This window comes from Sorex araneus, chromosome 3 (genome assembly GCF_027595985.1).
Source record: "Sorex araneus isolate mSorAra2 chromosome 3, mSorAra2.pri, whole genome shotgun sequence".
NCBI classification, from domain to species: Eukaryota; Metazoa; Chordata; class Mammalia; order Eulipotyphla; family Soricidae; genus Sorex; species Sorex araneus.
Window position 1 is genome coordinate 79612639 of NC_073304.1, and position 25435 is coordinate 79638073.

Here is a 25435-nt window from a genome sequence, read left to right on the forward strand (position 1 = left end):
ATGGGCCATTTAAGTTTTAGTGATCAAAAGAATTTCCTACAATGGCCCAGATAAACAACTCACCTTGGTCCTTTTACTATTCCATGGAATCTGATCATGAGCTTTTAATGAATCCTTGAGAAAATTTTCAGTTTCAGTTCTCCAGTTTTGTCCAATAATTTAAGGCATTTTGTTAAAGACCTATGTTTTTAAAAATTCTTTTGGGGCCAGAGAAACATTACAGTGTGTGCTTGCATTGCTCAGGGCTGACCCAGGACCATATATTCCCAGGACCACATATGGTCTCCCAAGTCCCACCAGGTTTGATCCCTGGTTGTAGAGCCAGGAGTAAGCCCTGAGCACAGCTGAGTGTGCCCCTTCCCCCCAAAATCTTTTGGACCTAATGTGGCTAGACTGGAGTTGGGGGATTTAGGTGACTCTTGTCCAGGAAAAGACCGCCACATGAAAATTTAAGCCAGGTGGAAATGAATTAGAAATAAGTGAAATTCATTGAATATATAAAATATTTCCCCCCAAAAAATAATAGATTGGTAATGAGAGACAGCAGAAATGATGAAGATACCACTAACTACAAAGAGAAATTATTTTAGGGAAAGAACAAAGTGAGGTTTGACAGTGATAAGTTCATTTGCAGGCATGTTAATATGCAGATAGAAGAAAGTCAGAATTATGGTTTTAAGGAACCAGTTTAGATGTTCCATGCTGTGCTATGTGAATTTCATGAGTATGGACTATGTACTACGTGAGTACAAAGGGTAACTCAAAGAGTTTGTGTAGTACGAGAAGAAAATACAGGCAAATTGCCTATGGAGCAACAAAAGGGTGAATGAAGGAGGAGGAATCCATGAGTTGATAAGAGAGTGAGAGAGCTGAGCAGTGGTGGAGAGCACATGACAAGTTCACGGAAGTCTAGAGTTTCAAGGGGTGTACAACACACAGCTGAGAAGGCACAGTAGTTGTGAATGGCTGACCAAGGTAGCAATTACTAATGTGACTGGTTGAAAAGGAGTGGGGAAGTTGCAAAACCAGGAATTGTGTACGCTTTTTCAAACCTTGCTGTTAAGAAAAAGGGGACAGAACGAATAGTAAGGTAATAGTTTAGGACCCGGGAAATAGTACAGGGAGGGATTATTGAGGCACTTGCTTTGCATGTAGCCTACCCCAGTTGAATCTCCAGCGCTACCTCTGGTCTCCCAAACATCACCAGGAATGACTCTTGAGCACAGAGTCAGACTGGAACTCTTGAGAACCACCAGATATGGCCCCAGCCTTGTGCTACCTGCCCCCGATCCCTCGCCAAAAAAAGGCGTAGAATAAAGTTAGTCAGAAGGAAAGAGATAGATGCAGAATGATCTCTCATTTGTAGGATTTAAAGATTCACAGCACAGTAGTAACAAAGGTTCAAAAGCAAAAGAACTGATTCGCACAATTGAGTTGGGGTGGAGTAAGAGGGAGGGTTGTTGGAGGTTCTTGGGAGAGGGAGGGGATACACACTGGTGATGTGTGTGTTGTTGGAACCATGTTTGTGAGAAACTGTCATTAATAGCATTGTATCACTGTATCGCTGTCACTGTCATCCTGTTGCTCATCGATTTGCTCGAGTGGGTACCAGTAATGTCTCCATTGTAAGACTCGTTACTGTTTTTGGCATATCCAATACGCCACTGGTAGCTTTCCAGGCTCTACCGTGTGGGTGGGATACTCTCGGTTGCTTGCCGGGCTCTCTTGAGAGGGACAGAAGAATTGAACTGTGTACAAGTTGGCCGTGTGCAAGGCAAATGCCCTACCCACTGTGCTATCGCTCCAGCCATTGTAAATCACAGAAAATCAATTGAAAAAAATTTTTCTTAAAGAGACAGAAGGAAAGAATTAAGGATTCTGAAATCTTTTTATTTTGAATGTTTAGAACATGACACTGTGGAGCTTTCAAACGATGTGACTCCTGACTTCTGTCTATCATCTCCCAGGGAGCAATGAGACAGTAATAGCAAATTTGCACAGTGCCTCTCTATTCCATGTGCCCTCTTCAGTTTTGTTTTACATATACTAATACCTGTACTTCTAAACCTGTACTTCTAATGCCAACTTTGTGAGGCAAATTCTGTTATTACCCCCAATTTACTCAAAAGAAAACAGAGGAAATAGAGAGGTAAGATGATGACCTACATTGTGCTCTACCTACTAAGTTACACGATATACCCACAAAATAATCTATAGATTTGCCTCTCAGCTTCAGCAGATTAAGATAATTTATTAAAGGATGGGCAACAAGGGTCTTGGTTTGTAGATAAAGTTTAGTTGTGTGGTAAAGGGATATTTTTTCTGTGCAGCATTTTCACATCTTTATAACTTTTTTTAATAAGAAGAAATTGAGGATTGAGCAAAATTACTGGATGCGCAGTATTGCCTATAACCCTCCTTGAAAATGGATAGCTGGTATCCAGATTTTGTCTGTTGTGAATAGTGCTACGAGGAACATAGGGTACAAAGACCTTTTCCGGGTAGAGTTTTTGGCCCTTGGAGTAAATGTCCAGAAGTAGAATTTCTGGGTCATGAGGAAGTTCAATTCTTAATTTTTTGGTAAGGGTACACTACATGGATGTAGCTGGATGTTACCATCCTGAATAAAGTCAGCCAGAAGGCGAGACAGATACAGAAAGATCTCTTTCATATGTAGAATGTAAAAACTCATAGAAAGGGAGTAACAAATAACCGAAAGCAAGGAAAGCTTAAAAATGGTCTACAGAATGGAGGTTACTAGGCCAATGAGACATGGAGAATAGGGTGAAAATAGTGAAGGGTGGGGGGTCCTAACACAATGATGGGGAGAAATTGGCACCATGGTGGCAGGTTGAAGGTCTTATAAATTTTAATTCATGGTGGGCTAATACAAAATGTTGTTTTTAAAGAAAGAGTTTAGTTGGAAACAACAATCAGTAGTAGTTTGCTGTGGTGAACTAAAATGAAATGAAAATGTTGGCAGGCATTGAAGGGAAAAAAATAAGATTAGGACAGGGTGACTGGGGGAGAAAGAAAGAAGGCAAATGGAGATAAGCTGATGTTGAAACAAAGATTATCTTGACCACATAATTGAATAAAGATTGAAATGACTTTCAGGCAATTAGTAGAATTCGTGAAAGATGGGGAAAATTTCTGTGTTCATGCAAAACTTTGTTTATTAAAGCATCACTCCACAGTGATAACTTGAAAATTATTTGGGATTTTTTAAAAGAAGGATTAGAAATCTGTTAGATCTTGTATTTTAATATCATCATGGGCAACTGTAATTAATAATAACTTTTTTTTTCCCGGGAATTGCCATGTTCCTGGCATAACGCCTACTGTGCTTTATAAAGTATCTCACTCTTGTCAAAAACCTCAGAGATGATTAGCTCTACACTTGAGGAAACGCAGGCCTGAAGATTTTAGGTTTCCTGCTAACAGGTTTGCTGTTGAGCTAGCAAATGGTTAGGTCAGAATGAGATGACATGAATCCAGAACTTGAGTGTTTTACTTATATGTGTGCTATATAAGAAATAGTTTCCTGAACTTGCTGATTCTTCTGAGTTGGGCCAGGGTTGCCATGACCACATTTGAGAAGATGGGCTTTAACAAAATCTTGTCTCCAATTCTGTTGATCAGATATCTGGTGGGAGGATGGTTTGGAAAAGGTAGGAAAAGGAGAACATAGTAAAAATTTTGTTAAAATCTGTCTTTATTAAGACAAGAATATCTGTTTCTTTCTTGACTAAAACACTGCAAGAATTACCTTTTGATACAAAAAGAATCTTCACTTTTATGCATGTTGCTTTTCTAGCTGAAATGAAAGAAAGTCTGCCTTGCTATAAGAAAGGCTCTTGGGACAATGACATTGAATATTGCAGTGGTTTTTATCCCTCCATCGCTTCAATACTATGTACTTGCTGTGCTAGCTGCTGGGATATAGAATAAAGACAGATACTGTTACTGATTTCATCTTTAAAAGTTTATAATCTGATGGGGAAGGAGGAAATTAAATAAATTCACCAGAAATATTTCATTACTGTTAAATTGGATTTTGGAAACTAATAAAATTGGAAATTTGATTGCTTTCCAGTTAACTGTAATAGTCTAGATGACTTTGAATGCTGAGAAATGGATTAGTTAATAATTGAAAGTATGCCAACTCTGTGCTAGTAGTGTAAAACCAAAGAGTCAAAATATAGAAATTACTGGAGATAAATACTAAAAAGATTGTTCTTTTATAAAACATAGTTTAAAATCTATGGTTTGTGAAAGAGAAAAATAGGAAATCTTGACATTCTCATTTTCTATAAACTGCATTGTTTAGATTATGATCACGAGAACAATATTAATGCTGAATATCTTTCATGTAAAATTTTTCATGCTAAAATATTCTTATAACATAATTCTCCTTGCATGCTTTTTTCATTTCACTGTTAACTATGAAGATGAACATTTTCAAAATAACAGTTTGAATAGCGTCTCCACATCAGATGGATCTCCAGAATCTGTATTTTTTCTTAGTTTTTTTCTTTTTCAAATAAACCCCTCTAATAGAGATACATTTAAAAATGTTTGAAGATTTATTCAAATATTTGTCTGGCATTTGATATGAAAAGCATGTGAAAGTTCTTAGATGAGAGTTTTATTTTAAACCTTGGTAGCACTGCACCATTGTCCCATTGTTCATCGATTTTTTTTTGTTTTTAATATTTTAAATTTTATTGAATCACCGTGAGATAGTTACAAGCTTTCATGTTTGGATTACAATCTCACAATGATCAAACACCCATCCTTCCACCAGTGCACATTCCCCATCACCAATATCCCAGGTATACCCTCTCTTTCCCACCCTCCCCCTGCCTCTATGGCAGACAATATTCCCCATACTCTCTCTCTACTTTTGGGCATTATAGCTTGCAACAGAGACACTGAGAGGTCATCATGTTTGGTCCATTATCTACTTCGTCATACATCTCCCATCCCAACTGGTCGAGTGGGCACTAGTAACATCTTCACTGTGAGACTTCTTATTACTGTTTTTGGCATATGGAATGTTCCATGGGTAGGTTGGGTATAAATGCCTACAACTGATATTGCTGAAATGTGGAATTTCTATCTTTATTATTTATTTATTTTGCTTTTTGGGCCACACCCAGCGATGTACAGGGCTTACTCCTGGCTCTGCACTCAGGAATTACTCCTGGCGCTGCTCAGGGGAGCATATGGGATGCTGGGAATCGAACTCAGGTCGGCCGCGTGCAAGGCAAATGCCCTACCATTGTGCTATTGCTTCAGTTCCTTTTTTTTATTTTTTAAAGGGTTCTCCAAACAATCTTTTATGGACACTCGACCAATTTATGGTCTCAACAACAAAAGTATACAAAGATTCTTTTTTGTCCAAATCCTTTCCAAAAAGTTTTTGCAATGTTTTCTATAGGCCAATCTCAGAAGTGTAGGTGATAACTCATTGTGGAAAACAACTGTTTATAACCTAATAATAAGTGATGATGTACATTTCTTTATTTTCATATGCCTATGTGCCACCATCTTTTCTTTGGAGAAGTACCTATTCTGGTCTGTTGACCTTTTGGGGTAGAGTTCCCTTGTTGGATGTTATTGAATTGTGTGAGTTCTCTATTATGAATATTTACTCTGTGTCAGATATATATTCTGCCAATTGCTATCTTGTTTTTCCTGGTAGCTTCTTTTGCCATGTAAAATTATTTTCATATTTTTATTTGGTAAAGCAAGATAGTTTTTTTATTGACACTTAGGAAGATTTGAGGGGTGAGAAAGAGAGAAAGTTCATGTTAAAATGAGAACATGGGCTCAGTTGAGAGTGGAAAAACCAAAAAAAATTAGATAAGCAAGCAAAATACTTGTTAAAGGGAGAAGACAGGCTTGAAGAGCAAGCCTGTAAAAGTCCTTTTTCTTTGTTTGGGGGCAACACTTGGCAATGCTCAGGAAATATTCCTGGCTCTGCACACTGGGATTACTCCTAGCAGGCTTGGGAAAGCCATATGAAGTGCCAGGATTGAATCCAGGTTGTTCCATGTGCAAGGCAAGTGCCTCACCTGCTGTATTATCTTTCCAGCTCCTTTAAAAGTCTTTTTATTTGATATATCTCATTTGTTTGTTCTTTGGTTTCGTTGATATTAGAATTGAATATCCAGAGACATTTCTAATGTTGAGGTGCTGGTATCACCTACATTGTCTTTCATGAATGGTTTGGGATCTAATATCTAAGTCTTTAATCCACTGAGCTAATTTTTGTTTTCTTTTTGGCTTTTGGCTTATACCAGATGATGCTCAGGAATAGTCCTGGTGATGCCCAGAGGGCCGTAGGGGGTTAGGGATTGAACCCAGGTCTGCCATGTGCAATATACTGTCTCTGCCCCCTGAGCTAATTTTTGCACATCGCATGTAGTTGTAATTAAATTTCATTGTTTACAGATGGAAGTCCAGCTTTCCCATCACCATTTATCTAAGAGACTTTCTTAATTATATGCTTTTTCTATCCTTTATTGTATATTTCTAGTCCATATATGTGCATCTATTTCTGAGATTTTTGTTGTCTGGTCTGTATGTCTGTTTTGTCCCATTGCCATGCTATTTTAATTTCTGTTGCTTTTTACTATAGTTTGAAGTTAAGAAATGTGATGAGTTCAGTTTTCTTTTCTCTAGATGTTTGGAGTTTTGGGTAGTTTCATACAAATTTCATAATTACTTGTCCTGTTTTCTTAACATTTTTATAGAAATTGTATTGCTCTGTGTTTTAGATAAGATGGAAATTTTAATAATTTGTATTACAATTCATGAGCATGAACTGTCTTCATTTCTCTAAAAGCATGTGTCTTTTAAAATTTGTCAATAGTGTTTTAATTTTCATTATATTAAAGGTTTTTTACTTCTTTTATTCGATTTCTAAGTTTTTATCATTTTAATGCAATCGCAAAATAGCATTGTGTTATTAACTTGCCTTCCTCATAGAAATGCAGTTATCTGTATACATTGGCTTTATATCCTATCACTTCTGAACTCATTATTTCTATAATAGTTTGGTGGAATCTTCAAGGTTTTCAATGTGTATTTGTATCATGTCATTCACAAACATTTTAGGTTTGTTTTATCCAGTTTGGATTAATTTTCTTTCCTGATTGTACTGAGTAGACTTCCAAAACTTTGTTGAAAAGTTTGGGTGAGAGTTCTTTCACCATTCAGTATGATGTTCTAGGTTTGTTATTTATGTAAGGGACTTATTATGTTCAGGTATGTTCCTTCTCAATTCACTGATCATTTTGATCATAAGCAGATATGATCAATCGTATAAAAGTTGTTTCAGCATTTATTAATACATAGTTTTTATCTCTATTTGGCTGGTGTGGTACGTCATATTAATTGATTTGTATATGTTGGACCATCGTTGCATTCCTAGGATGCATCTCACTTGTTCACGATGAGTGATTCTTTTATGTTATTTTGCATTTGCTTTTTCAAGATTTTCGCACCTGTTGTTTATAAGGAATCTCTGTCTGTAGTTTCCTTTCCTTTTGTGTATTTTTCTCTCCTGACTGGCTCTACACAATGTTTAAAGTTGTTTTTCCTTTTTGAATTTTTGGAAATTTGAGTAGGATGAGTATTAGTTCTTTAAAAACTTTATACAGCTTACTGATGAAGCCATTTTTCTGACCTTTTGTGTTAGGAATATTCTTTATTATTGCTTATGTTTGTACACTTGTAATTAATACCTCAAATTTTTCTGCTTCTCCCAGGTTCAGTTTTGGAAGATTATAAAAGAAAATGAACCATTTCTTCTAGAATGTCAAAATTAGACTCATAATGGTTTCCTATGATCCTTTGTATTTCCTTAATATCACGTATAACTTCATTTTTCCACTTGTAGCTGTATTCTTTAGTATCTAATCATCTTTTTATTCTTTTGTGTATCACTGTCATCCAGTTGCTCATCGATTTGCTTGAGTGTGCACCAGTAACGTCTCCATCGTGAGACTTGCTGTTATGTTTTTGGCATATCGAATACACCACGGGTAGTTTGCCAGGCTCTGCCATGGGGGCGAGATACTCTTGGTAGCTTGCCGAGCTCTCTGAGAGGGACAGAGAAATTGAACCCAGGTCAGTGTTGTGCAAGGCAAATGCCCTACTGCTGTGTTATCACTCCAGCCCATTCTTTTGTGTGTAACTTTTTAATTTTCCTTTGATTTCTTCATTAACCCAAGAGTTATTGAGAAGCATATAGTTTAGTCCTCACATATTTTGAGTTTTTCCTGTTTCCTTTTTGTTATTTAGATCTTACAGTTTTGTGGTTGGAAAAGATATTTTAAAGAATCTTTATATGGTATTTAATATGATTTTACTCTTTATATACTATTTAATATGATTTTACTCTTTATATACTTAAGATTTATGTCCCAATTATGTTCAATGTTTGAAAATTATTTCATCTGGATTATCTGCCCATTACTATATGTTGGTGTGTTGTGAATCCCTATTTTTTGTGTATTTGTCGTTTTTCACTGCTGCATTTATTTAGTGTTAAGTTTTATTTTTTTTGCAGGGAGCACCAAAAAATACCCTGACTGTGCTCAGAGCTTACTCATTGTTCTGTACTCAGGGATTACTCCTGGTGGACTTGGGGGACCATATGTGGTGCTGAGACTAGACCTGGGTTGTCTGTGTGCAAAAAAAAAACACCCTACCTGCTGTACTATTGCTTTGGCCCCACAAGTGTTAAATCTTGCTGAATTAACTAATGAATACAAAATATCCCTGCTTGATTCTTTTCAAGTCTGTTTGTTCAGGTACAAGAATAGCAGTTTCCCACTATTCACTCTGAATTTAGGTTTGTCTTTGTATCCGATAAGACTCTTGCACTGTAGCACTGTAGTCCCGTAGTCCTGTTGTTCATCGATTTGCTCGAGCGGGCACCAGTAACATCTCCATTGTGAGACTTGTTACTCCTGTTCGATAAGACTCTTGCATACATTATAAAAATGGGTCATTTGATAAATTTCATGAAGAATCACATTTAGAGCAATTCTTGCCGTTATATCAGACTTGACTGTTATTTCAACTCTTCTTCTGGTTTCCTTGTACTCCTGTCTTCCCCATTAGTTTCGATCTGTTTTTTATATGAATGATTTCTTATATGAATGATTGTCATATAAATTGTATGTCATATGATGTGGTTTCCTTAGTGATTCTCTCAGTTCTTTTCTTCAGGTCTCTGAAACAATATTCAAAGACTCCAGGGGGCCATTCCAGTGAATTTTGGGCTGTCAGGCTTGTGGTTCAATATGAGGGCCTAAGGATGTGGTGCTGTTAGGTCTTGCAGTGCTGGGGATTGCCCAGTCTCCCTTAGCAGTGCTTGGGGGCCTTACGGGATACACCTGGTTATGTTTAAAGAACCGTATGGTAAAGATAATTAACCAAGGTTGCCAAATGCAAGGCTCGTGCTTTAGTCCCTGTACCATCTAGTCCCCATGTCTTTTCTTGGCTCTATTTCAGATTTTTGGTATGTGCTCACTAGGAAATCATATCTTATTTCTGTGTCTAAAACAGACTTTTTTTTGGTGCAGGTATTGACTCATCATCATGTAACTATACTGGTTCTATCCTTTTCCTTCCTTCCCTTTTATCTTGTGTTGTCTCAAACACTATTGCTTTTGTTTCTATTACCGTGTTACTCTGTATTCCTTTGCTCAAGATTTTGTGATCTTTTGTTCTTTTTATGCAGTAGAAATCCATTAGTCATTTCCTGTAGAACAGCTATGGTGATGTTACTCTATTGTTTGTCTTGAAAAGTATATTTCTACTTCATATTTAAATAATTTTATTCAGGCTAAAGTATTCTTGGCTGGAGATTCTGCCTTTTATTAATGTGTCTATGGCATTACTCTCTCTTCTATTCTATGGTATTTCTGCTGAGAAGTTTGGTAAAAGCCTATTAAGAGAGTGGCCCTTATGCTATTTTTTTTTCTCTAGCCGTCCTCAATTTTTTCCCCCATTTTCATTGAATTTTTGATAATTTAATGAAGATGCACCTGTTGTATTTCTTAGGATTCAAAACTGTGCCTGTTCTCTCAGTTTTCTGGACATCTGGTTTTTGTTTGTTTGTTTGTTTCTCTTTTTTCTTTTTTGGGTCACACCTGGCAATGCTCAGGGATTACTCCTGGCTCTGCACTCAGGAATTCCTCCTGACGGTGCTCAGGGGACTATATGGGATGCTGGGAATCAACCCGGGTTGGTTGCGTGCAAGGCAAACACCCTCCCCACTGTGCTATGGCTCCAGCCCCATCTGTGGTTATTTCTCTCATTAGGTTTAGGAAGTTCTCAGCCACAATTTATTTGAATACGTTCTTTTTTTTTCTATTTCTGTTTACCTCTCATACCCCCTTTACACTAATGTGTACCCTTCTTATGGAGTTTTATATTTCTTAAATATTTTCCTCAGTTTTCCTAATTCTTGTTTCTCCTCTTCCAATGGAGCCATTTCTGCGTCCATCTTCAATTATCTATATTCTTTCTTCTGAGAGTGAGTTTACTTGTGATGCTTCTCAAGTTTGGATATCAGCATGCTGCTCTTCATACTCAGAATCAGAACCACTGTTTGAAATATTTTTAGGAACTGAAATTTCTTTGGTGATGAACTCTTTGTGGTCACATAGTACTTGAAATAACTATGTGTACACACGTATATGCTTATGTGCATATATATATATACACACTATCTTGTCTTGCTTATCTGTGTTTGAGACTCTTTAACTTTTATTATGTTATGTTATGGTGGGTCTTCTTTTTTTTTCCTATTATACCTCTAGGACTATATCTTTAATTTTTTCTACTGATAACTTAGCTTGTTTTGTTTTTTCTTTTCTTTCCTTTTTTTTTTGATTTTATCTCATTTTTTTTTTTTTTTTTTTTTTTTTTTTTTTTTTGCTTTTTGGGTCACACCTGGCGATGCACAGGGGTTACTCCTGGCTCTGCACTCAGGAATCACCCCTGGCCGTGCTCAGGGGACCATATGGGATGCTGGGATTCGAACCCGGGTCGGCCGCGTGCAAGGCAAACGCCCTACCCGCTGTGCTATCGCTCCAGCCCCATTTTTATCTCATTTTTTTAGGATGGTCTTCAGCATTCAATTTTTCTGCATGTATCTGGAATAATGGTTTTTGTTTTCCTGCAGATGGTGCTATGGCTTTAATGTGGAACCCCCCTTAATTTCTAGGACTTGTTTAGAACAGGGAGTTGGAAATAGAAAACTTTAATGATAGTGTTTTCACTTTTGATAGCCAGTGGGGATGTAATAGCTTAGAGGGAGAGCTGCACATTGTTTCTTGGTTTCTGTGTTCATGCCGTTCGATGACTCCTGCTAGCAGTGCTCCTTGCACTTTCTTGCTCTGCCTGCAGCTCCATAGCTGCTCTATTCCCTAAGAGAGGTGGGAATCTACATCCCAGGTTATATTAACCTGAAACACCAGGACTCACTTTGACTTTGGCTCATTTGTGTTTTGTCCCAAAGCTTGGTTTTTAGGCCACAGCAGTCTTCATCCTCTGAAAGAAAGATTGTTCTTTGTACAGTCCCATAACTCCCCCTGCCAGGTCAGGCCAGCCTGCAGTACTCGCAGATGATGTTCAAATCTCTACTGAGCATGATATCCTCAGTGATTCATCTCCCCTTCTAATGCTGTTCTGGACCACATTCATATTTCCCCCCCCCCCAACTGCACAGATGCACATATCTCATATGCAAACCAAGATGTAAAGTGGGTGAGGGTCCCCCGCCCCCCACCCCTCATCATATGTGATTGGATTCTGGTTGTGCTTTAACAAGGAGCTTTGATTCACAGTGGCTAGTCAGCCATTGAAGCAGGTAAAAAGATCTTTACTATTTTACTTCTGGTGTTTGCTTTTAGTAACTCTACTTTTTTCCCCCACTGCTATCCCTATAGGCTCAGTTTGAACTTCAGACCTTTCATATCCGGGGGGAGCATGCAGTGATAACAGAAAGACTAGAAGAAAAAATTGAAAATCTCAAATATGAGATAGAACATCGATGGCGAGGAGGGTGTGAAGAGATGCGAGACGCATGCATCTCCACCGTTGATGATTGCTCTCCTAAGGTCTACAGAAATGTGTGCATCCAGACAGACAGAGAGACTTTCCTCAAACCCTGTGACAGTGAAAGCAAGACAACTAGAAGTAATCAGATAATACCCAAGAAGCTGAATATCTCTTCTTTAAGCCAGCTCTCTCCCCCCAGTGATAACCAAGACACCCACGTACCACTTCCTGCTGCGGAAGGCATCTCCTCAAGTCAGCAGAAAGCCTCATCTCCCCCTCCTGCACCACCTCTCCCAGCAACAATTCCTCCGCCACCTCCTCCCCTTCCTGGACTGGAACCTGTGCCACCGGCACCTCCACCACCACCCATGTGTACTGTACCACCACCGCCTCCACCACCACCATTGCCTCTAAGTAATGGGCCTCTGCCCCCTCCGCCCCCTCCACCGCTTCCCAGTTCTTCTGCTCTGCCCAGCAATGGGGGACCGCCTCCTGCTCCAGCACCTCCAGGACTTGTGCCCCCACCCCCTCCAGGACTCTTCTTTGGAGCTGGCTCTTCTTCTAGCCAGGGTCCTCGGAAGCCGGCCATTGAGCCCAGTTGTCCCATGAAGCCTTTGTATTGGACTCGAATACAAATAAGTGATAAGAGGTAAGTACAATTCTCTGACGCATTTTCAGCTTGTGAATTCACCGAATTGTGTACAAGTGACATTTTATCTTTACCAAAGCAAGGTTTTCATAGAGCAGCATTCGTTCTCAAGTATGCTAGAGTATGCTTCTCATAACAAGATTGGAGTACTTTAAGTTGATTTTTAATTCTTTATATGTGTGTGTGTGTGTGTGTACACATATATATTATGATAAAGTTTAGGTTACAGGACTACAATAGTGTTTAAGACTCTGCTATTGATCACAAAGATACTGCCCACCCCTGCCATGCCACCAAAGTACCCATTCCTGTGTCCACTCTTGTCCAATGTTACATTCTTCCCACTCTGCCACCCCCTGCCCCCCATAATTTCTTGGTACAGTTATGATTTTGGTGCACACTTGTTGGATAACACTGAGTTGTCCTTGCTCCTCCCTCAGGGACCTTAGGTTTATTGAGCTACTCCCACAACAGTGCCCCTGAGGCACACCCAGTTCCATCAAGCACTAATAATCCTATGTTGCTTTTCTCTTTCCTGTATGTCATTTGCCTGGCTTATTGAGCAATGTCCTTTTTGTTTAGACACAGGAAGACAATTCACAGTATGCTTTGTAACATGGGAGTTAACTGATTCCAAAATAATATTTACTCCTGGGCATCCATATTTACCTGACTTAAACCTCACTTGCCCTTATTTCCTAATACCTCCAAAAGGAGTGTCCTGACAAAGTGACTGGGTAGACCCAGGGCAAGTCGTAAGCTATCCTGACATTGGAAAAGGGACAAGCTAAGTGCCATAAGAAGTATAATAAGTTAAGAGCATGGTCATGGGACAAACTCTGTCATGACCCATAAAAAGAAGTAACTGTATAATCCTGCTGGGATTTGGAAAGACTAACCTGGCCTGAGAACTTTGGTCTGGAAATGTTATGAGATGTCCCCAGGAAGAACCAATCTTTAAGATTAATACACCTCTTACTGTGTTTATACAAAATGACTAGAACTGTTATGAGAAGGAAATTTACTATGATTGTTTAAATGGATCACTAGCTGAGGAAAGCATAAAGCAATACACCCTGGATGAAATCCCACCCTTGAGCGGATCTCCCCGTAATCTGGAGTGCTGAACCCTCAGGTGAGATTTTATCCTTGAGTTAATCCCCTAGAACTTCCCCTGAAGGAATGGCTTTACCTCTGTTTGTTGTTATGACAATGTTCAACCCCACCTATGTGTACCCCACCCTTCATGATTTCTGTGCAACTGTGAGGTAAGGAGTAAGTGAGGTAGAGGAGTTTGAGGTCTACAAAGAGGCTTGAAGGATGATGGTACTATGGTGACTGGGACTATGACCAAAACTACGACTATAATTGTGCCATAAGGGGAGAGTTCTGACTATGCTGGGGAGAAGAGAAAAATAAATTGACTACTGACAAACCCGGGCCCTGTTTCTCCATTCCTCCAGTCCTTTGTCCATCGCAATGGGCTGGCCAGGGGAACTCTCGAGTCCTGCGTGCCTCCACGCTTTTCTTTGAAACTCACACACACTGCTAACTTTCTTTGCATCACCCATGTTCTTGAGACCTTCCCCACTTTATTCCTGTGTTACTGTCTGACAGACTGTTTCCTACTCCCTCTAACCTAGCGCTCTCAGGTCTGTATTCCAGTCTCAGAGGTTTATTATTGATAGTTTCTATACCTTTTATTTGTTTGTATACCACAGATGAGTGAGATCATGCCATATTGTTTTGCTTGTAGCTTATTTCACTCAGCATGATGTCCTCCAGTTCTACTCAAATAGCTGCAAATGGCATGAGTTTTTTTAGTGGCTGCATAGTATTTCATTGTATATACATATATTTACCCATTATCTATTGTTAGACACTTGAGTTGCTTCCATATCTTGACTATATGCTGAAAGATGCAATGAACCTCAAATTAATAGATACCTAGAAGTGGGATAGCTTGGAACATTGAATTGTTTGAAAGCAAATATCTCTCCCAAGTCTTTTTTTTTTCTCTTTTGCTTTTTTGGGTCACACCCAGCGGTGCACAGGGGTTACTCCTGGCTCTGCACTCAGGAATCATTCCTGGCGGTGCTCAGGGGTCCGTATGGGATGCTGGGAATCGAACCCGGGTCGGCCATGTGCAAGGCAAATGTCCTACCTGCTATGCTATTGCTCCAGTCCCCCAAGTTATTTTTATATTCTAAGTATCTTCTTCAGCATTCCTCTATTATTAATATGATTTATGATTACTAATTCCTGTTAATAGTAAGCAATCAATCATAAATTGTCCCTGATGTTTACCATAATATGCTCGTTGAAGAACTTTAGAATATGTCTTATTAGCTATTATCTTATTATCCTAAGAGATCTGTGTAAGTTCTTATTTTCAGAATTAGACATAGCTGAATCACTTTCTTTATTTTATCTTTTTTTTTTTTGGTTTCTGATTACACTTAGTAGTACTCAGGGCTTATTCCTGGCTCTGAATTCAGTGATCACTCTTAGCAGTGTTTGGGAAACCATATGTGGTATTGGATATTGAACCTGGGTTGGCCTCCTGCAAGGCAAGTGCCATACCCACTGTAGTGTCTCTCTGGCCCCATGTCATTAACTTATGTCCTAAAATACGAACTCCTTTTAAACTCAGATTCCCTTACTTGAATGTTGTCCAGCTGTCCATCTTGTTTTCCTTTAGGAAATGTGTCTGTTGGGGAGGGGAGGATGGATATCTATGGAGCATCTTCCATTTGGCCAGCTGGTTAATGTAGGTCAGGATGGCAGGAAGCTGTCATTTCTTGGAAACTTTTGCACAGATTTAAATACAATTTCTCTTGCTTTGCTTTGGAGCTTCTCGAGAGGACATTGAGCATGATGTTGAGCTCCTCTCTAGGTTCAAACTCCATTTGCAAAGAGCTGCAAATACAGAACATTTAAAAATTTTGATCCTAATCCCTAAGTCAAGATGTAGTGATGGATTTTTTTTTCAAAGTATGTAACATTTTGCTCAGGCAAGGCAGAATATTGAACAAAATAACATATGGCTCACCATTTTAAAGCAACTGGAAATTACTAGGCATGAGAAATACCTTAATACTAAGCATATGGTGACCTAAGTCAATTGTGTACTTGTTATTATTCTCTTTCTCAATAAAGTCTCAATAGAGAGTGTTTGTTTATTTACTTGATTTTGGGACCACACCCAGCTTTGCTTAGGACTCCTGGCTCTGCATGCAGGGACTCCTGGCAGGGATCAGGGGACCATATGTGGTGCTAGGGATCAAACCTGGGTCAGCGGCATACGGGACAAGCATCTTATCCTCTGCACTATCTCTCCTTTCTCCAAGAGTGTATTTCCAGATAGTTCTGATACTTTTAGAATTTCCCAAATGAATCATTTAAAATAAAAATGATGGGCATAAAATAAAGTAGTTCCTCCCATTAACTAAAGTACTCATACCCCCCTCTCCGCATTTAAAACTCAGGTGATATTTCTTAAGTAACTTCCCAGAATATTTATTTAGAACTATATTCTCTTCTTTGTGCTGTCAATTTAATGTTCCGCTACTGCAGAAGGGGTGACCTACCACTTGTGTGTGTTGACAGCATGTGGAGCGGTTTCACACCTGTCATTCAGTAGCTCAAAGGATTTTATGCACAGAGAATGCCAGAGTCCTTGAGTGGGGTGAGAAATGGGTTCCTTCGCCCACCTGTCCCTGGTGGGCAAAGGCAAGCTGGAGATAATTATTGACCATTTTGAGGAAGAAAGCAATTGAGTACTCAAGGTCTTTTGAGTCTTCCTAGAAATTTAGGGTCTCAGTTTGGGCAAATGAAAAATAGATGAATGTTCTAACTTTCCTGACTGCTCACATTAGGCTACCCTAGTCTAAAGACTGTGTTTAGGGCAAGGATAGGAGCTGCCCCAAAGTTGGATGCTAAATGTTGGAACCACCCTCTTCCTGCTGTACTGTTCATCTGTTATTGTGGGTCTCTCAAATGATTTTGTACTCAGAAGCACCTCTACCACTGTTTCTCCCTGTTCCTTCCCTTTGTTGTTTCTGCTGAATGCTGTGAGTCACACACTTGGCTGTATTGCCGAGGATCACATCAGAACAAGAGATCACACTCAGCTGTGCCTTGGGGTGCGGCAGGACTTGAACTGACAGACTGACACATGTGCATTCTTCTGTGGAGCCACATGCCTGGCCACGTACAGTGGCTTACTTTAAACTAAAATGAACTTTGTAGCATTCACTTATGGGGAAAAGTAAAATTATTTGAGGTGAGCTGTGTTTTTATAAAGGAGGTGAAATGATATTTTAATATCTTGTAATACCAAGGCCAAGCCCTGTGTACAATCCATACAGGATCTCTATACTGACTTTCATCCACCTAATTTGCTTTTTCTACTGACATGACCTGATTATTTTTCCTTTGTTTAAACATTGTGGTTTACAAAGTTGTTCATAATACAATTGTTGCAGACATTCAGTGTTCCAACACCAATCTTGCCACCAGTGTAACCTTCCCTCTACCATTGTCCCTGTTTACCCCTGAAATATGACCCTTTAGCCAGCACAAAATAATTTATTTTATATTGCTTATTACAACAAAATGACCAATAAAATTATCAAAAGATACTTAAGTAAAAGAAAGTTTGTGAAAATGTTTATATCTCACCATGGGGTCATTAAGTCCTTGTCTGAGGGTTTACCAAGTTGTTTGTTGCTAATTGAGCCTTCTGTGTTGTTGTTGTTGTTATTATTATTATTATTATTATTATTATTATTTGCTTCTGGGGTCACACCCAGCAATGCACAGGGGTTACTTCTGGCTCTGCACTCAGGAATTACTCCTGGTGGTGCTCGGGAGACCAAAGGGGATGCTGGGAATCGAACCCAGATTGGCTTCGTGCAAGGCAAGTGCCCTAACTGCTGTGCTATCGCTCCAGCCCAGAGCCTTCTGTGTTATTGTTTATTGAGTTTGGTTAGCTTTCATTCTGCTTTCCCATCTAACTTCGTGTGTACCTGTTGGGATGTCAATGTTGTAAAATTTGGAGGTGTTGCATGACCTTTATAAGAACTCCAGGATGTGTATTCGGGTTGTAAGTTTACATGGTGGCAGTTGTGGGATGTGGGTGTGGCCACCAGGGATTCCAGAAGTACAGAGGGCTGAGGGGGAGGCTGCCCGTCCCCACTTGGACAAGACCCCAAAGCTTTCAGCCTGAAAACTGGTGTATCTAGAATTTTTCTGTTTGGTGTCTCTTTTGCATCTCTGTAGAGATTAGTCATGAAGCCGTGCATTGAGCCATTGGCATGGGGTAGCTGTGGGGTGTGAGTGCTTCTGCCAAGGTTTCAGTAGGGCAGGGACTTGGCCCTCTCCCCTCCAGATCCTTGTACTCATGAATTTTGGTGGTTTGATTTGCATCTCTTCGAGATTTAATTGCGAATCTGTGAAGTTGGATCAGCAAATGAGCTTACGTGGTGGTGTTTGTGGGTTGACCAGTTATTTTTATCTTTAACTCTTGCTTTTTTACTTTGATTTTTGTCTGTTTAGTGGCGTTAAGTAAGAGACATTTCACTAAAGAAGAAATTCTCATCTTCTAGTTCCTCGGTGTCTTCCTTAGTGTGTATCTTCACTGTATCTTCCTCCTCCCCACTTTCTTCCTCTTCTAGAATTGTACGTTTAGTCAGAGAGAGAGAGAGAGAGAGAGAGAGAGAGAGAGAGAGAGAGAGAGAGAGAGAGAGAGTAGAGGCAACCACTGTGCTAGATGACTTCTCATGAAAGTGGTATTTCCCTCCACCCCCAACTCACACTTCTATCAAGTACCAGTTGCCTTAACTCAAAGTTGAGAATTCCATTTATTGTTCACTCATTATTGGCAATCTCTTTTCCCATAGAAACATAATAAATGGTGATAAAGTATTCTACCAGATTCCCAGAGTGTAATTTATCCAGGATATGAGGTACTGCACTTGTTCCGACTTGAGGTCATATTTCTCAGACTGAGACCGTGTGGTCCAGGTCAGAAAGGTGATGGGAGGTGATGGATCTCAACAGTCTACTTGCTTCATCTTGTCTTCTGCTCAATTTTCCCAGAGCCTTCCTTCAGCCTGAACCAACAGCCCTTAACAGGCTGCCAGCTCCAAACTACCAAAGCTCTAAATATTAATGGTGTTTATGTTTTAAGTTAGAATGAAGTGAATCAAGAAAAAGAGTGCCCCAGGAAAGAGCACATAGACATATTTTCATTGGAAATGGTCGAGTCCTTGGGTGGTGATATTACAAGTATTCATTGTAATATTTTATACATTACATATGCTACATATGTGTTCTTTAAATGATCAAATATTTCATTAGGTGGTATATATCTATGTGTGTATATGTATGTAAATATATTTATATAGTGAGTGAAGTGAGTATATATATATATTTAAATAGATTGAGTGAAGAGAATGTAACTAGAACCCAGTGTCATATCTCATGGGAAAAATAAACACAGCAAAATATGAACACAGAATAGTTGCCAGTTATTTTCAACATAAAAGTCACCATGTAGGCCTGGGATAGAGTGCATGCTTTGCATGCAGCAGCTCTGAGTTCAGTTCCTGGCACCACATGGCCCACTGAGCACCACCAGGAGTGACTCCCAAGCAATGAGCTGGGAGTAGGGCTCAGGCACTACAGGGTTTGTCAAAAAATAAAGCTAACAAAACAAACTTTTGGTTAAAAATTTTTGTAATTCGTGCCATATAATAGTCTTTTGGTTTTTATCTACTGAAAAAAAAAAGCATTGAAACTTGGTAATTCCAATGAATGTGCAGCTGAGGCATCTTCCCCTCCCTAGCTTTGGGCATTAACATTTTTTTTTTAATGAGATAAGTTATAAAGGAGAAACTTTGGGAGAAATTTTGAGAGAAAATTGTCCTTTTTGATGGAAGTGTGCATAATAACCCGTTGAAGAGCTCAGAGGCAGTTTTCTGTGCCTGATTTTCCATATTGTTTTCTTTTCCTTTGTTGCAAAACTTGAGGCACCCTCCTTTTTAGAGACAAAACTCAACTCCGTTTCCCTGTGGCTGCTGTAGTTGAAATCCCCATGGAGGCTGTGGCAATGGAACTTTGGGTTTGTTTTTTATTATTGATGATGGTGGGGTGGGGTATTATATATATAAATCAAGTATTTCTAAATGAACACAGCTGTTCACATATTATGGATTCTGCACTGGGTTGACTGAAACACATATTTAAAACTAGTAGAGAAAAATTAAGAGAGAGGTGAAATCTTTACATGTTAGTGCTCCATTTTAATTTTTTTAAAGAATGATCCCATGAGTGTCTCACAGTAGTTTTTTTTTCCTACCTTTATGCTCCTTTTTTTCACATGCTATGAAAATTCCACATTTAGAGAAGAGCAGATTATATAGCCTCCAGGATTCTAGTCCAGCTTTCTGTGGCTCTCCTGGCTTCCGACCCTCCCTAGAAGACACCCCCCTCCACACATGCCTCCCCGGTGAATAAAGTGCTTTGATCCCCCCCACCCGGGAAAAAAATATCCTAATCTCAGGATTTCAGGTTCCACAAAATTTTGCTATGTCTCTGATAATATTATTTTTTTTTAAATGTTCATATTTTATTTTGACTTTCAGGGGAAAATGTGTATAACAAAATAATTCTTTCTCCAAGTTTTATTAGAGCTGCATGTTTGGATTTAAAAAAAGAGTTAAAACATTAGAGAGATACTCCGTTATATTCTTTTTTTATGTATTGTCTCTGAAGTTTAACCTGTTGCTTTCTCTTTGAAGCCAAAATACTGAACCAACCTTATGGGATTCCTTAGAAGAACCTGATATCCGGGATACCAGTGAATTTGAATATTTATTCTCCAAAGATACAACTCAGCAGAAGAAAAAACCTCTATCAGAGTCCTATGAGAAAAAAAACAAGGTCAAAAAGGTACTGAATATAGTTATCATTATTATATATATGTAATATGTAACACTGTAGCACTGTTGTCCCATTGTTCCCATTGCTCCAGCGGGCACCAGTAATGTCTCCATTGTGGGACTTGTTGATACTGTTTTTGGCATATAGAATATGCCACGGGTAGCTTGCCAGGCTCTGGCATGTGGGCGGGATACTCTCGGTAGCTTGCCGGGCTCTCTGAGAGGAACGGAGGAATCCAACCCGGGTTGGCCGCATGCAAGGCAAATGCACTACCCGCTGTGCTATTGCTCCAGTCCATTGTAGTATGTAATAAAAATTATTATGTGCTGCTGGTTTGTTTGCCCTCAGTTTTAAAAAATTGGGGGTAGGGCAAGAATTTGAGTTACAGATGACAAAACAAAGCCAATAGTTTGAGAAATCTGTGCTGGAGGTTTGGGTTGTATCATCTAAATTTTCAAACTGTTTTCTTATTCTGGACTTTTTTTGACCATTAATCCTATTGAAAAAAATGTAAAATTTAATTTGCAGGGAGTGAAAAATGTTTTATTGACATATGGAAAGACGTGTTTTACTGTTTCGCTTCTAAATTTACCAAGTATTTATTGGAATTCTGTTTGTGCGAGGTTTGTCTGATGCCTGGGCTGTCCAGTATGGTGGCCATTAGCCAGATGTGGCTATTAAATAATAAAATTAGATGAAACTGGAGCCAATCCTACATTTGTACTAACTTCTTTGCAGACTCCTCCTTCTGGCCAGTGGCCACCATATAACATAAAAAGAAATCATTTGCATCATGACTGAAAGCTGTTTTGGAGAGAGTACTCTAAGGATCTGGGATATCTTGATGAAAAAAAGCCCAAAGGTCCTTATTCTGTGGCGCATATACTACTAACAGACGGAAAAGACAGAATTAAATCACATGGTAGAGCAGGCAAGTGGAGCAAACTTTGGCTAGGATGGGAGTTGATGAGGGGGAGAACTGGGGGGGACGCGGAGATAGAAGCTGAAGCTGTAAATGGAGTGTTGAGAATAGACTTCATGAAGGAGGGGACTTCTTTTTTAAAAAAAAATTATTTTCATAAGGTTGTTCACAATAATTGACTACATTCAATATTTCAATGCCAGTCTCACCACCATTACACCTTCCCACTACCATTATTTTGAAATTTCCCACCAATATCCAAGCCTGCCCCTCAGACAGGTTCTAAATAATTTATTTTGTATTGTTTATTATGAATAATTGACTAAAAGTGATCAAAAAAGGTTTCCTTAGAGGAAAGTGTGTGAAAATTGTTTTATCTCGCCTTGGAGCCATTAAGCCTCTGTAAAAGATCATTAAAATGTTATTAGAGTTTGAGCCTTTGTGTGCTTACACACACACACACACACACACACACACAGAGATCAATACTAGTTGTCTTCTACTCTCCGTTGCATCCCATCAAATGTAGTGTGCTACTCTTGGTATATCAGTGGCATAAAGTATGAGAAGTCGTGGTTGCTCATGAGGCTTCTGAGGGAAGGACTTGAGGACTTGAAATCTGGCTCTCTCAGACATGTGTCACACAACAAGATCAAGATGCTCATGGGATTCCAATATGTGACATGGAATTGTTGCTGTGCCCCCTAAACTGGCTGTGTGCTCCAAGTCAAAGTGCTTGCTCAGTCCCCTAACCCTGACATTGAGACCACCAGCTACTGAAGTTGACTCCTGGTATTTTTAAGTGCGATTACATATATATCCTCGTCAGCACTCCGGCTGATGTATGGTTTTCCCTCATCCAATCAGAACTGCTTCTATTTTGCTTCTGTGTCTGCCATTCAAGGCTGATACTTCCTGCATTGGTTTGTTGTTTGACGTAGTCTAGAGAGTGTTATGGGTAAGTAGAGAAGACTGAGCCCTTTCAATCCCTGCATTCTGCGTCTACACATTAAACCAACACTGTCTGAAGCTTTGCAGAATTGAGCACCCTCATATTTTGGTACTATGAGGCAAGTGATACAATGGTCAGGGGTATCCTGGAACCAGTTTTCATGAATAACTAACAAACTTGTTTCTGCATTGTTCTCGATTCTTGGTTCTGCATTAATGGATTGTATGAGTTTTCCTGTCGTACCAGCATGTTATAAAGTTCAAATCAAAAAGGATTTGAAGAAATATATCACGTGTAATATTGAATATTTGATCAGGTCTTCATACTTAAAGTGGGGTTTGTGCATTGGTTCATGTTTCAAGTAGTTAGTAATCTTAAATCAGTTGTGCCTTACTGGGGTGGGGGGGAAGAAAAGTTGTGGACGTAGTCTTTCTGATCATCAAGTCAGATTTCCTTTGCTATGTGAAATGTGGATTAAAAAAATCATGATCAAAGGTTTTCACCTCTTGCTTCTTCTGGAATTGTTTTTTTTTTTTTTTTTTTTTTTTGGTGAGAAACATGTGATCCCAGTAACAAATATCAGAGCAAGTCTTTTCAGAGGACATACTTCATGCAACAGTTTGAATATTCAAATGAAGAGTTAGTTACAGGCAGAAGTTAATCGATCCACTAACAGGACGATATATTTCTCTGCAGTTACAGTCATGTGAGATGGAAATAAATATACTTTTATAGGTGTGATAGCTTTATTAATGCCATCTATAAAACCAATACAAACTATTACTTCTTTACAAAAGATATCCTACATCTAGTCTCAATTTGACTTTTTTCAGGAAGTTTTTCTCTGACTAGTCATGAACTCTACTGGATATTTTTCAAACCTGTTTTGTTTTTTAGTTGTGGTGAAATGTATATTATAGAAAACTTGCCATTAGAATCTTTTTCTTAAAGAGATGTATTTTTTTCTCTGTGCATGTTTCTTCTTTTTCTTCCGTTTTAATAGTTTGTAATTATAATGAATATTTTTATGCAATATGATATTAATCTTCTGTTCTCTATTTCTCTCAGATCACTATTTCTACTTTTGTTTCTCTGGATGCTTGGTAACATGTTGTTTATTCATCAAACTAATTATTTCTGTTTTGGCAAATGAGTATTTTAAAACAAAGCATTTGTTTTTAAAACTTCAAAGCACTAGGTTATTTATTCTTATTTCTTATCTCATAATTGTTTGCGTGTTGAACAAAGGATGTTTCACTAGGCAGTTAGGGCGTAATGTGTTTGTTGTTTTTTTCTCTCTCTCCAAGAAGGAGAATACCCTTCATTTGAACCCTTTAATCTTTGTGAATTGAGTTGGCCATTGCCCCTATAGCACTTTAAGAGAGGCAAAAAAAAAAAAAAAAGGTCAGGCTAATAAGCATTATAATCTAGAATTTTCAATGTGAATTTTGTAGTCTACCTGTTAACTGAGATTTAAGTTTTCAATACCAGAAAATGCCAAATCTGCCTCTTATCAGTCTCCCTTTGTGTCTGTGGCCAGATTCCCAACATCAAATAGATCCTGTAGTCTCTTCCCAGAATCAGATGCTTTTCTCTCTAAAAATGAAAATGAAAGTGAATGTTAGAGGTTGTGAGCAGCCGAGAACTCAGCACTGGAGGCCAATTCTGTTAACTTAACCAGACAATGGTTCCTATAGAAGAGGACAAGGACAATTCTTGCCAAATTGAAACTTCCATGACTAAAGTGCAATACATATCGGACATCCTAAAGTCCAACATTGTGAATTTTGGTTATGGGACCTCAGCCAGGACTGAGACATACATGTAGACATCTTTCAGTGGAGCTGCTCTACATCCCTTGGATATTATTGGTTTGGTGATAATTCTTGGAATTTCCAAGGTTCTGCAGAACTCAGCTCGTACTTTCTAGCTTTAGCTTCTATAATAGCATTTGAAGTGTCTGGCACTGGCATTAGTTAAAAGTATGTGGATAATTCTTCAGCTGGGAAAGGATCCTTTCCTATATTATTATATTGTCATAGAATTAGAAAGAACCTTCTAATTCATTACCATCATCTAATTCATTATTCTCCTTTGGTACATAAGAAAATGGTGATTCAAAAAAAAAATTTTAAAAAAATAAAAATAAAAATAAAGGGTAAAATTAAAAAAAAAAAAAGAAAATGAGACCAAGAAAGATAAATGACTTCCAAAGTTTCACACTGTTAACAAACACTTGAAAGGATGCCGCAGAATCTCTTAACGGGTCCTCACATCCTCTTTATTTTAATTGTAGTTTGCCATTTTGCTAATGGTAATAGTTTTTACTGGGGTGATAGTTTTGATATTTACAAATGAGAGTAGCCATTATTAAAATCATCAACATAATACAGTTACACTTGTGTGATACCAAAATATTTCTCCATGTTGGGTCATTATCCAAAGCTTTCTTTCAGTCTTTGAATAGGAAACCAAATCTTTGAGCGGAGAGAAACTACATAGAGCTTCAACAATAAATAAGGAGATTTGGATTTATGTTTTCTTTTGAATATGTTTCTTATATTCAATAGTTTAGATATTAGCTATGTAAATACTATGACAAATTTATATTGTAATACACAGTCATATCACATACTCATTTGTGATACAAGGCAGCCTTAGCACCACAAACAAAATCAACAAAGTCAACAAAGTGAAAACTAGTCAGAACATTGGATTTTGGTACCATCGATATCAAGTACTATTTCCTAGCTTCTATTCTCTGATGATGAACAGAACAAGCCATTTAACATTCCCCACACTAATTCTCTATCAGTGAAATTGGGAACAATAATTTATATGGTTGACTTGAGGATAAAGTAAAAATATGTTTCTGGTT

The 25435-nt window shown here is 38.5% G+C and overlaps 1 protein-coding gene across 2 annotated transcripts in view; it reads left to right on the plus strand.

Moving 5' to 3' along the window:
• Positions 1 to 25435, plus strand: part of FMN1 (formin 1) — a 475774-nt gene that overhangs the window by 237017 nt on the left and 213322 nt on the right. For both annotated transcript variants that reach the window (XM_055132734.1, XM_004609543.2), the window contains 2 exons: positions 11976 to 12736; positions 20542 to 20692. In XM_055132734.1, the coding sequence (XP_054988709.1) occupies positions 11976 to 12736; positions 20542 to 20692 (912 nt within the window). The remainder of the gene's footprint in view (positions 1 to 11975; positions 12737 to 20541; positions 20693 to 25435) is intronic.